The sequence below is a fragment of the Onychomys torridus genome, chromosome 3 (genome assembly GCF_903995425.1).
Source record: "Onychomys torridus chromosome 3, mOncTor1.1, whole genome shotgun sequence".
Classification (NCBI taxonomy): domain Eukaryota; kingdom Metazoa; phylum Chordata; class Mammalia; order Rodentia; family Cricetidae; genus Onychomys; species Onychomys torridus.
Window position 1 is genome coordinate 80,962,933 of NC_050445.1, and position 14,266 is coordinate 80,977,198.

General features: G+C 38.7%; 1 protein-coding gene across 2 annotated transcripts in view; it reads right to left on the minus strand.

The window, feature by feature from the left end:
• The window catches only part of Reln (reelin), a 459,087-nt gene that overhangs the window by 223,229 nt on the left and 221,592 nt on the right, over window positions 1-14,266 (minus strand). For both annotated transcript variants that reach the window (XM_036180358.1, XM_036180357.1), the window contains exon 7: window positions 3,557-3,653. In XM_036180358.1, coding sequence (XP_036036251.1) covers window positions 3,557-3,653 — 97 coding nt within the window. The remainder of the gene's footprint in view (window positions 1-3,556; window positions 3,654-14,266) is intronic.

The following is a 14,266-nucleotide window of genomic DNA, read 5'->3' on the forward strand; positions in this document are numbered from 1 at the left end:
TTTATATTTAAATTATGGAAACAAAAGGGCCTCTTATGGGTTTTAGATAAATAATATAGTAATTATGAATGCCTTATAGGAATTGTTTTCCCCACCAAATCTCAGTGCTCTTAAACAACCAAGTAAGTTTCAAACTATAGCAAACAGATTGACAATTTAAACAAACCTTGATAATTCACTATAGGCTAAGGCTGTTTATTATGTTCTTCATCTTTCTGAATTTAATAGTCTTTTAGCCCAGCTTTCACTGTTACTAAAACACATTTCAGTTGTATGAGGAAAAATCTTTTTAGAAAGACACAGTAGGAATGGAGACGCAGCTCAGCATTAGAGTGCTTGCCCAGCATGTGTAAGGACCTGTTTCTGATCCCACAGCACTGCCAGTAAATACATACTTTTAAAGAGTGAGCAACATAACTCATTCCAAGTTCTGAGAATGTAGTTCTCTTTATCTTCATTTACATTAGCAAAATAAATGAAATTCAGCATCACCACCTAAAACCTGAGACTTGAATAGTTAACCAAGTGTCTGAGGATGCCACAGAACTCAGTGATGGAAACAGAGGTCTCAGAATGGAGAGATGATCACAGACACCATTTGCAAGCGACCCTGGGTGTTAATGACATGACAATTTAAGTCTGAAGAATGAGTCCTTTTGTACTTCTGAAGGAGGCCACACTAACTAACTCCATTTTGCTCCTTTGGTTTGTTTTTGTTTGTTCAGTTCTAAATTTATTTCTATTTTATCTCAAATACCAGAAGCAAGGAGCTTTGCAGGCAAACATTTTATAACAGGATCAAAATGACTCCCAGAAGACATTGCAGCTCCCTCAGTGCCAGTGGGACCCACAGCACCAGACCTGAGATCAAGATGACCCAGACTATGTCAGCCACACTGCCATCATCTCCTGTAGGGTCCTGGAGCCCCAGAAGGCAGTTCTTAGGACCCTGGACATCTCTCCTGTGTTAGTCGCATTGAAGTAAATGCCTTCCCTCTGGAAGTTCCAACCCCCATTGAGGCTTGGGGAACTGTCACTCCTACAAGGTGGGGCTGAGAGAGGACCCTGAAGACCCGAGATCCGGATGTGCTGGCTCTCTTGGTTCCAGGACCCTGGACGCTGGAGGTAGACCAAGCAGAGTTCTCCAGAGAACACTACAGGACTGCGCCATACCTTTCCCGGATCCTGTTACCTATTCTTCACTTGTAAGTTACCCCACAAAATAAACCTTCCTTTTAACTACATGGAGTGGCCTTAATAATTTCACCATATTCCCTGGTTCTCCACCACCTATGTCTCTGCTGCCGGGTTCCTCCTTGGTTAAGGCCGCCTGACCAACCCTGGGACCTCAGACCCAGGCCCCGTACCAGGACTTCGGGGACACAGGTGGCTTTTTTAGTAGATCCAAAGTGAAAATCTTAACCAACCAAAACCTTGGCTTGTGGTTCTTCATTTCATAAATCTATAGGAACTGGATTATGAAAAACAAGCAGGCCCATCATTTAATAAGCAGTGTTTCAGGGCTCATATTAGTCCTCACGTACAACAGCTTTGACTGGATTCAGTTTTAGAGTTCCACAAAAATGTTTGAATTTTAGTAAATATGATGCTGACAACTGAATCTCTCACTTTTCATTTGATTGGACTGCTTTCTATGAACATAACATGGATACTACACATACTCTGGCCTCAAGGAGACGAAAGCAGTATAAAACTTACTGATATTTAAATAGAAGTTGTTACTGTACATTCTATTGCTTTGATCCTACAGAACATGTCCATTTTCAGGAAATATTTAGGATGGGAATACAAAGCTGCAAACCACTCATATCTTATTAGACATTTCGAGACAGGCAGGCTTCAAGCTCACCATCCCTCTGCCTCTCTGCCTTGTGCTGAGATTACAGGGTTAATATGTGAGTGAAGATGAATCTCACATATACAACTCAAAACTAACCAACTGGGATATCAAATCTAATAATACACATATGGGACTATAGAGAAACAATCAGGAATAAATTCATGTCTGATCAAATAAACTAGATATTTCAGTTTTTACTCAATATAGGAATTTATAGAAATATGAATTCTGGCATTATAATACAAGATACTTTTATTTCCCATTGCCAATGTTTTCAGAAATATTACTGAATGGAGCATCTCCTCAAATAGGCAGTTATTCTCAGCTCAATTAACTATGATAAAATTAATTTTATTTTAAGATTTATAGATAATTAATTCAATCATGGTATATTATTTAAAGTGTACTGGCAAATTTATTTTATTTTTCAGAGAGAATTTCACTACCAGAGTCACATTTGTCTGCAGGTATTATAACAACTTGTGAGACTTGAATTATAAGCACCTATTATTTTAATTTACATCTAATTAATTCTGTGATCTAGTTTCAACTGAAAACTCCATTTATCAATGTTCTGAAGCTCATATCCTTAACAGGTTAAATATATGTATTACCACAAGAAGGGTATTCAAGCAGAATAAAGTCAGAACATGCTGCCAAGTTAATTGGGTTCCACATCCTGATAACAAAATCTTTTAGTTGCTTATATACTCAGGGCTTTTCTCCCTCTTTACTGTGGAAGCTAATCTTTTTGGCAACTCTTAAAGTTAGTGACTTTGAAATGACACAGAGTGAAAAGGAAACTGTAGGAGGAAAAGGAGAGGGGGCTGTCAGGGAGCAGTGGCCAGGCACCAGAGAGCAGAGTAGACAGGCACCTGGGAGCAGAGCAGACAGGCACCAGAGAGCAGAGCAGATAGGCACCAGGGAGCACAAGGAACATGTCAGAACATGGCAGAGTGACTGAGCCAGAACCTGATGTATCAATGCTTTGATGTCCTTTTCAGGGATGTAAAATGAATGCAGTCATCAAGTCAGAAAGGAAGACCCAGTCAAAATAAAAGGCCCACGAGCCGTATGATGATAGTCAGTGGTTGCTCTGTTTTTTATTTAGAAGTTCATTGTACATATAGTTCCAGAATTTACCTTCTCAAGCAATGGCTAACACTGTAATTAAGTGACAGTAACCTACTCTGGAGTCATTTGGCATGAATGACATTAAAAACAAACTCAGTTATTCAGTGAATTCTTTAAAAAGAAATCCATCAAAGTTCATCAAAGTTAATTGTTAGGGACCAAAGTTTTAAAGTAATGTCATAAGAAACTTTTGACTTGCAAAGAGAAAATAATAATAGTAAGAGCCAGTCTTTATATAAGAACTTAGTTACAATTTGCTTATATATCACATGTATTATGTACATGTGATATACACAATCATATCTGTATTTTAATTCATCTAATTGTAGTTACAAATCAAGTTGAGTGAGACATACTGATGCTGCCAGTTTTATCACAGAACCCTCATTTTTATATTTGAAAATGAGCATAAAACTACCTCTCCCAATTTTGAGACATCGGTAATAGTACAAATAATACTTTAAATTTTCATCTGAACTCCTGGAACATAAGAGAAGCTTTTTTTGACAAAAGCAGAGTAAGCACTGCAATGAAACAGCTAGTTCAGTAGCATGTACTTACCAACTCTCGGGGACCATGTGGCTCGCAGAAGGCGACCGCATTGCCGTGCATGACTGTGCCACACAGCTCTCCAGGCTCACAGTTGCTGCACTCAGCCCTGCAGAAACACAGGATGCATTTCCAGTCTGAGAACTGAGCAGTGCAAGTTGGTTTCTTGCTCCGATAAGAAAATGCATGATAATTATTGTTTCTTGGCTCAAATTGTCACTGTATAGACAGTGATGGTATACTGGATACTGACAAGCTTCAAAAGATACAGAGCCAGAAGTGCTTGAGAATAATTCTCAGTTCTTTGAATAACTTGTAGTGGTGGGAAATTCCTTAACTCTCCCAAAGTTTTAATTACCTCATGAATAAAATGATGATAACAGTACTGACCTCAACTAGCCACTGTCACAATTAAATGAGAGTATCTAGAAGTTGACAGTACAGAAACAGTCTGATAACAGGCCTTAATAATGGGATGTGGTATTACCAATAGTTATAGATAAGATATTGAAGTCCAATAGGTCCAATACAAGAACAATTTCAAGTGTTAAAAATAAACAAAGTAACATACACTTACACAATAAACTAAAAATCTACATCTAAAACAGAAATGTGTCTCACAAATAGACAGTTTGCATTATGGTCAGTGTAAGTGTTTTAAATCACTATTCTCAAGCAAACTTACATCTTACATTCCACCATGCTAAAAATAATGGAATCAAATGCAATCTACATATGACTAAGAAATATACACAGATTCTAATACAAGTAAGTTTTTGGATACTGACTTACATTAACCTTGAAAAGAATTTAATCCTATGTTTATTACTATAAACTGAGGTGGTTAATAAAAATGTAAGACAGATCAAAGTATATTTTTCATGTCTCTCCAGTAGAAACTGAAAGTATTTGACTTGAGATATGTTCAGTAACATTTATAATTCTCTTCATTGTAACATGTCCACCTACAATTATTATACATCTAACATGCAGGATGAAAGATCTATAGTCCCCCGTCTGGTCCTCAAACCACATGAGAGCTTTATGTGATGCAGAGAGAACGTTTTCAAAGACCTTCACATTCCAGGTGACAAATGCTATCTATGGAAAGGGCACTCTGCCCTCTGCTTGGCAGACGCTGTTACCCTTCTTGCTGGTTTATGCTTTCAGGGAGGGGGCAGCAACTACCATCCAGATAGGAAGACTGTGTGGAGAGAGATGAGCAGCTCCCCTGAGGGCAAGAAGCAGAAGCACAGAAGTATAAACACGGCAAATGCACCTCAGGATTTCTTATTGGTTCTGCGGTCTAGAGCAAAGGGCTGCCTTACTAGCCTTTCCAGCTGTGCCCACACTAGAAGATCAGCAATACCAATTATCCCTAGATTTTCTTTTTTTAGAAACAGAAAAGAATTTCTAATGAGGATTTACGGTGTCATTCATTGTATTGTAAATCTTAGCAGAAAGTTGGAATCATTTCTTGATTACTGTGCCACAAAAGTCTCATAAAATGCCCTTGATATTAGAAGGAAGAAAACAGCTTTGGCAATGAACCAAACTTGTATTCATTTTTGGTATGTTCATTTACTGTATGTAGTACTAATAAGTAGTGGTTGAATGAATAACTGAATGTAATACAATTTCATAAGCAGAAGTATTCTTAAGATCAGAAGTCCTAAAAAAAATATCTCATAATACTGCTTGGCACATACTAGGCATGAGGTATTACCTTATTATTATTAGTGAAATTATTATCACTATTAATTTCTTCCCTTTTTGGTATCTACAAAACTGGTATGACTCCCTTCTCCCTGGTACAGAGAATGTTATATGAATTTCTTCCTATTGTATTTCTAATTAAAAGAAATAGCATACAAATTAGATTGGGGGAAGGGCTGGAGAGACGACTCAGCAGGTTAAGAGCACCATCATGGCAGCTCCTGATCATCTGTAATTCCAGTCTCAAGGGATCTGATGCTGTCTTTTGACTTCCAAGGTCACCTGGAACACATGTGGTACACAGACAACATCCAGACAAAACATGTATATATAAAGTAAATTTTAAAAAATTACAGAGATTTTTTTTCATTGATATGGAATGGGCTTCTTCTAGTAGTGATAGATGAGGATTATTTAATTTTCATCATTATGAAATAGCTTGAGAGAAACATGATACTTGACAGAGGAAAAAAAATAAGAGAATATTCAGAACTCATAATCGCTATCTGCCATCAGCTCCAGGACAGTGTTTCTCAACCTTCCTAATGTTGGGACCCTTTAATACAGTTCCTCATGTTGTAGTGACCCCCAACCATAAAATTACTCTGTTGCTACTTCATAACTGTCATCTTGCTACTGTTATGAAGTGAAAAGTAAATTCTGATGGTCTTAGGTGACTCTTGTGAGTCATTCAATCCCCACAAGGGTCTAGACTCAGGTTGAGAACACTGCTCTAGGACCATTACTAAAAAATATTATTATTTAAATAAATCTCAGGTTGGCTATTTGAATTTCTGTAGTAACCATTTTAGCTCTATGTGTTCACCAGGACTTTCTAATTAACTATATATAAGGAAAATATCTGAATACAACATGTAGCATTGTAGGCCTCCCTGATGTAGACAGCCTAACAGCATGGAGTTAGAGATTAGTGACTAGATAGGAGGTGTGAAATCACCTGGAGGACCAGCTCTGTTTTGTAGAATAATGGGGGCTAATAAAAACACAGGGGAAGAGTAAGCAGCAAGGGTGAAACTCTTCTTTCCAAACAGCTCAGTAGCTCTTCTGGACCATCTTGTCCAACACTGTTCTGGAACTTAAAAAATCTCCAGAACTTAAAAAAATATTAAAGGCATGCTATCCTATTTGGACACTTGCTTGAAGATTTCCAAGTGCCAGCTGTCACTCACAGGGTTGCTACCTGGAGGAACAAAACCTTCCCCAAGGATTGATGGGTTAAATCAATGGGCTTCCTGCCAAAGTCTTTTAAACGTCCTTTGCTTAATTTCTCACATTTGTCAACACAATTTATTTTAATTTACCCTGAATGCCTATCCCTCTAGGTGGTCAGATCTAACCCTTCTCTGAGCTGCAAGTAGTGTTTATTCTTTTATCATTTATTACTGCATTCTTCTGATTAATACAACCATGTACAGGACTTAGAGGTCTTAACTTTAACACACTGTGCTTAGCTTTAGCAATACAATGGCTGACTGATACAATACTACTTCTTCCAGCATTTATACTCTAGATGGAAAGGCAGAAGAGTAAATAAGCAGTTCCAATAGAGGGCGTCCATGCAATGGTAGCTAGCTGTTGCATTGATTTATATAGTCAAGTGCCCTAAAGTGCACCAAAAGTGTGTGATACTTGTTAGTTATTAAGCGGCGCTTTACCTCGTGAGGAACACGTCCCAAACACAACAAGACCACAAAAGAGTTTTTATTAAAGAGGATAGAGGTGACAGGCCTGTGTGAAACACACATGGGTGAGGAGATAAGGGGGGCTCCTGCAAGATGGCACTGGCTTTTTAAAGGTTGGGCCAAGCATGCGTACAGGAACTCGTGTGGGTACTCCACGCATGCGCGTATGCTCGTAGATTACATGGCTGCGAGCGCGTTTTACGCAACCACGTAAAGCCACAGAGTCCCAGTCCCGCGAGATGTGTGACCCAGAGATGGCTATTCTGAACCGGAAATAGTTAGGCGGTCCGCCAGGCAAGCCCAACCGTGTGGACATGTAATTTTCTATCAATACTCTCTTGGAGGTCACAGATTATTGTCTCCATTTTTACTAAAAGAATAATGACCTTCAGAGATAAAAGGACACTCTTTCAAGGTTACATGGTTGAAGAGTTGCAGTCTGAACCTTTTCTACAGTTACTCTGTCCTTAACATGAAAATATACACTGACTGTGGAGAACACTTCAAAACTGGGCAAATAAGAGTTTCTGGAGAAGGTAGCCTCTGAACTGGTTCTAAGTGTGCTGTGGGATGTTCTGTATGTCAAATGTGTTGCTCTGTTTGGGTAAAATAAAGTGCTGATTGACCAGTAGCCAGGCAGGAAGGATAGGGTAGGCAGGACAAGGAGGAGGAGAATTAAGGGAAGTGGAAGACTGGTAGGGAGACTGCCAGCCGCCGCCATGACAAGCAACATGTAAAGACACCGGTAAGCCACAAGCCACGTGGCAAAGTATAGATTTATAGAAATGGGCTAAATATAAGAGTAAGAGCTAGACAATGGTAGGCCTGAGCTAATGGCCAAGCATTTTAAATAATATAAATGTCTGTATGTTTATTTTACAAATGGGTTGTTGGACTAACAGGGCTTGGTGGAGGCTGGAGAGAAGGTCTCCAACTACATAAGTGAGAACTAGAAACTAAGCAAGCAAGAAAGGCCAATGTGTGTAGGGAATAGAATTTGCAGAACTTATGATCCATAAACTGAGCTGTTATTTCAGTGGGTTAGTATGGCTGGAATCATACTGGTACACAGAAAGATGACAAATCACAGAAAGTAGAGGGTTTCAGAAATCACTGACAGGGTGACTGACAGGCACTGTACTAGGCAGTCTACAAACAGTCAGTCACCTAAAATTATTGCCCTCCAATCTTCTTATTCTTTTTTAGAGATGCTAAAACTGGAATTTAGAGTTACCATTGTCCAGGTAACATAACTAGTAATTTACAGAACTGTGTCAGACCCCCACTGTTCTGTTTACAAAGTCAAAGCCATGAGACAGATCCAACTTGCAGGAAAATCACTGTACAGACGATGGAGGCCCAATGGACTGGGCTACTGATATAACCCCAGTAAGACACTGGGCCTTCCAGCCTGCAGCACAGAGGGCTCAGATGGGAAAGTCTCCTGCCACCAAGCCTGGGTGTGATCCCTGAGGTCTACATGATGGAAGGAGAGGACCTGTTTATGCAACTTCCTTTTACTCCACATGTATGCCACAGTATGCCTCTCTACTCTCATAAATAAATAAAAGAATGTAATTTTCAACTTTATAATCGCTGCCTTACAAGCTAAAGAAACAGGGCAGAGAAGGTAGATTGGTAGCTGGGCATTTGCCCCGCAAGTTCAAAGTCTTAGACTCAATTCCTTGCATGGCAAAATCAGAAAACAAAGAAGAAGTAAGGCCCAAATTAAAGAAACAAACCAATCTTCAAGATGTTTTATTTGTTTTAATATATTCAAATTATGTTTTCACATGTAATTAACATGAAAATTATTAATGGCATAGCTGATAGTCTTTTATTCATGTAGCCCTCAAGTTGTAATTTATATCTTAATTCAGACAAGCCATATTTCTAGTGCTCAACAGTCTCATGTGACTAGTTCCTCTCACTCTGGGCAGCACAAACTGAGGGCGACTGCACTGGAAACTGATCATCTCTAGTTGCAGTGACAGACAACTGGAGATGACAAGCCAGACTCCCAGCAATGGCAGTTTAGGATGTGAAATCATAAGCATATGTATTTTTATGGGCAGGGGGTCTAGGAAGGGTACACACACAGATGAGAGGTGCAACACTGTACCCCTGGAGAGCACTCCACTTGTCCCGAGTCTGGCTTCTGAGCTCAGACTGTCATCATAGCCCTTCAGCAGAACTTCCCTCAACTCTAACTCCTTAAAATTCCCATGTTTTTCTGGCAGTGGGGTTTCTTTCCCTAATTGTTACTAACCACCCTGTGCAGCCTGTGAATGTGAAATTCCTGGTAGTCAATGCATCATACGACCTTTCTAACATTCCTTTTCTAACATGAAGATGAAACATTGTACAACTCCACATAAGAAGCCTATTACCACAGAGGGCAAGAAAAGCCATCAGTTCAAGAAGAGGGAACAATTCTGAGGGAAACCAGACAGAACAGAACAAAGGAAACTTAGAGTTTCTCAGAAGATAATGGTGATCCATATCTGAAGGACAAGGCAGATTTTAAAACTCTACAGATGTAAATAACCACATAAACTCGAGAATAATTCCTGGCTAACTAAGGATTTCAAAACAATTCCTAAGTTCTATGTGTTCCTTCTTCCTAGGCTCCTATCTCAAACAACAACAACAACAATAAAACAAAACAAAACAAAACCTCTGGATGCCTGGAATTTTTGTCCTCTTTTGTGGAACAGTTTCAGCCTGTTTCCAAGAACTGGAGTTAAATTTGGTGACGTAGCCCAACTTTACAGAGGCTCATAGGGGAAATGAAAGGTGCTATTTGCTGTGACATTTGAATTGATGGCCTCATAACTGGGGGTTTCTTCCTTTGAGCTCCTTCTGAGGAAAATCAGGCTTTGTAGAGTCAGGCAGCATAGTCTTCCAGATGTGTGGGAAGGAGGAAGTTTTACATAATCCTAGTTAAACAGGCTTTTGTTTCTCAATTTAAAAAGGAATGTGACCTCCCATGGCAAAAATATGGAATGTTTCTCTAATTCAAGAGACCCTTTTTCCTTTTTCTTATTTCCCCAGCTTGAAAGAGCTGTACATAAGAATTGAACAGACACTGTAGTACATTATGAACTGCTCACGTCAAAATATACCCATCAAGAACAATATGATCAGAACATATTTTAATGGAAATGCATACAATTTTCAAAGATGATGTGAGACTGAAATTTATTAAACCCTCTCTGGGCCCATTTATTACATGCTGAGGTTCCACATGAGCCCCTCTTAGAGTTCACAGATCATCACATTAGAGGGACCTGAAACATCACTGCGCCTCTTTACCAGCATTTGAAAAACAATGAAACAGGACCAGAATCCAAGTTACCACAGTCGACCCTGAATACAGCCAGTAAGAGACAAGAACTCCAGTTCTGTAAAAGAAGTGTGTGCTGTGAAAAATGCTTGTCATTTTTTTACTGCCATAGCTTACTTTGAAATTCTGTAATGACTGTTCTTAAAGTTATTTTTTTTTAGTTATAAGATAAAGAGATTTGGTTTCACTAAAAAAAATCCTATAGAAATAAGACAATGAAGTGGATTTCATAGAAAAACACTGAGTGAATTCACAGGACTGATATATATAAGAATTAAGTTCAATGAGCCTTTGGTTGCTAGAAATCCTGGGATAACTAATCAAAACCTATTTTATGTTTATATTTTCATTCCCTTCTTCTTCCTCTCTCTTCTTTCCTTTACTATCAAATATAAAACAATAACTATAAAGGTTGTTCAACAAAACTATTTAGGCTCAAACCCAAATCATGAAAGATGAAGAAGTCCTTGGATGGGGGTTTTGCTTTCACTGTACTTGACCCGGTGACAGCGAAGCTTGCAGTTTTTCTGTACCATGTGTTTATGTGTTTATTTTTTATATTGAAACAAAAATTTTATATGATATGTATCTGAGTAGAGAGCACACTTCTAAAAGTATAATTATGTCATTTATTCTGATTTTAATCCATTCAGCAGGCCCAGGAGAATCAAGAGTGCCATGTGGCTCTGGAGACAGAGACCCACACACTGTAGTGACTAGCAGGCCCTTGGGACACAGGAAAGAGGGGGAGGATTAATGAGAAGCTGAGTTCTTTTGCACAATTGAAGATTTGTGGATGGTTGATGGTGACATCATCCGATAACAATAAATAAGTAATTGAAATATTATTTCCTTGAGTTGTCAAATGATGTGACTCATTCCTCTATCAGATCAGAATGAACTCAACCAGCCTTTAGTCAGATACTTTTCTGAAATGAGTTAGTCACCTGGAAACTCACTGACAATCATTTATCATCAGATTCTCATTTGAGATACACGACCTTTGCCCTCAAGACCTAGGACAACACATTATCTGTCCATAATTTATTACTTTTGAAGAGGTCAATCCTACACTCCACGCCACAAGAAGCAGTGTGCTTGCTATTCAGTGAGCCAGAATTGTCTATTCACCAGCATTTTTGTGCAAAGATGTTAAAGTAATTTTATTATTTGTCTTGTTCACAAAAGGTTCTTTAAAACTGGAAAAAGAAAATTATTCTTATAACCTTTTGATCAAAAGATAATGCGTCTCTGCCCCAGTGTAGATCACAATGTGCTGACAGAAGCTGATGTGTGATTTCACAAATCAAGGGCCTTAAACAAACCAGAATCCGGGGCCTTCTGTGAAGCCTCCACAGCCTTTGACCATATTTTATTTTGTTGTATTTGACTTGCTTTTTGTGACAAATCTTGCTATGTATGTCTCGTGAGTATAGCACTCACTCTTGTTGTCTGGACTGGCCTTGAACTCATGGCAGCTCTCCTCCCTCGGCCTCCCAAGTGCTGGAATTACAGGCATGTGCCACCACATGCACTTTTATTTTGTAAAATAGTGATGTTTTGCACTTAAGAGAGTATGGCGATTTATTTTGGGAGTTATTTATGCAACCATTTTGAAGTAATTAAAAATCAAGCCTTTTTTAAAAAAAATCGAGCTTTTTAAATTTCAAAAGACATTCAGTACTCATTGTAAATGTAGAATGTTTTAGAAAAACAGCAAGGTATATTCACTCTCTAAGAATAATCTCACCTTCAATATATCATGCTTTTTTTTTCTAAGGAGCTAACATGCCTCAAATGTGAACATGACAAACTCCATTTATAGCTCATTCTTTCTCATTACTTCTTACTGTGGAAGGTAAGAGAAGTTTTCCGATTTCACTAGGGAGTTGAAAAATCTGATCTCTTCTTCATTAACAGGCACAGTGACAAATAGGTTAAAAATAACACTCTAAAAACCTACTACTGCACACGGTGTTCTCATCTCCTACTATGGCGAATTCTACAACATACTGCTTGAAGAAATATTTTCTCACTTGCTTCAAATGCACTTGACATTTAATTCCATTGAGTGAGCTCTTGTTTCTGTCATCTCAAATACAGACTAAAGAAGGAAGTAATAGTCTCCAGATTTATAACTTCTTGCATTAGTGGTACCTCCTGGTTCACCTTTCTACTGTAGATAAAGACTGTCCCTGAGTAAGTACATCACAGTAAAAAATAATAAGGGGAAGGAATTAAATGCAGAAGAAGAGATGGAGAGTTTTGTAATAAAAGAAAAAAAGTTATTCATGAAAAATATGGAGACTAAACAAGCGAGGGAGTAACAGGAAAGTCGCGAAAGACTCAGATGAGAGCAGAATACTGCATTGTGTATCCAAAAACAGAATCATAATTCTTCAGCAAGTACAACAGAGGTTCTGGCAAGGGTGTGTCAACGTAGAACGTATCTTCCTCCCTTTCTCATCTGTTCACAGTATCTTTGCATTACCTGTCCTGTAAAAGCTACATACATATAGGGTTTATTCTCCCTACAAGCCCCACTGTCTTCTGTCCTCACTGCCCTTGGGACTGCTGAACACAGAGTAAATTCTGTCAAGCAAACCTGAATAAGACAATCTTACCAAATTTCTTCCCTTTTTTTCTCCCCTGATTATCTTGAAACTCTATTTGTCTTGTACTTCTCACACCTGCTCACTGAATGGCAGAGGACTCTTGCTTTGTTATTTATGGTGTGATGGGTTCTCCAACACGCTGGTGAACTGCAGAGTGGTGCAGCCATGTGCCCAGCCTTTCCTGTGTGCTGGCTGCGTGCCTACTAATGCAGCTTCCACAAGAATGACTCCTCTCAGCCTGAGGCCAGTGTTTTATATTCTTTCTTCAGACAGTAATTTTCTCAGTGGAAAAGTATGATACTATACAAAATCACCATTTTTTGTTCTATCTGATATTAATTGCTTTGACAAATTAGTAATTTCAAGAGAATGCAGCCATAGCAGAGTCTGAGCTGAATATTTTGGGATTTTCTGGACAGTAACAGCTGACAGAGGATTCTCACTCGTTAGGGTTTGAGACAACCTTATGTCTTTCTTCTGGATGCCCCCACATCCCTGTGGGTATCACAGCACAGTCGCAGAGAGGCATCTTTGGAGGAGCAGCTCCCAGTCCTATCTGGGCTGCAGGACACGTTTGCTGTTATTGTTGCTCTGTTGCTGTGCTGGAGGGGAAACATCTGCTGTCCTCTGGTTACCATCTATCATTGTGTTCCTGAGTAGCCCTGTACTTCCCACCAGAGCATCCAGGATATTACAGCCCCAGATGCCTTCTGCGATCTTCAGAAAACAAGCACTAAAGGAAAAATTTCAGCAAAAGAAAGATGCCTCCTTGACTTAAAATTGCCTGGGAGGAAAACATACTTGTAACTCAACTTAATCATTTTTAAAAATTCATTTATTTTTGTTTTCCTTTCTCTTTTCCTCCCTTTCTCTTTCTCCCTTCTTATTTCTCTCTCGTTGTAAATTAGAAATACACTTCATTTATTACTTTTCTTTTGCTTTCTTTTGTTCTTATTTTATTATTATTGTGTGTAGATGTGCAAACCACAGTGCAAGTGTGGAGACAAGTCTGCGGTCATTTTCTTCCACCCTACATAGGTTTTAGGGAGAAAATGTAGGCTTGCACTGCAGTCACTGTTACCTGCTGAGCCATCTTACCAAAGCTTGGTGAGCTTTTTTAATTGGGATAAATTTATGCAACCAAAATGCTTATATCTCTATTTAGACAAATACGCACATCTATGCAACATATATTCTCTCAAGATCATCATTGCTTCATAATAATGATGTTACATTAGTTTAATTCATAAAAAAGCACTCTACACATACCAAGGTGAAGTAGTAGTTACCCAAATGTTAATGAGATGAAGTATATTAGTGGTTTCTGGAGATATAGGGATTC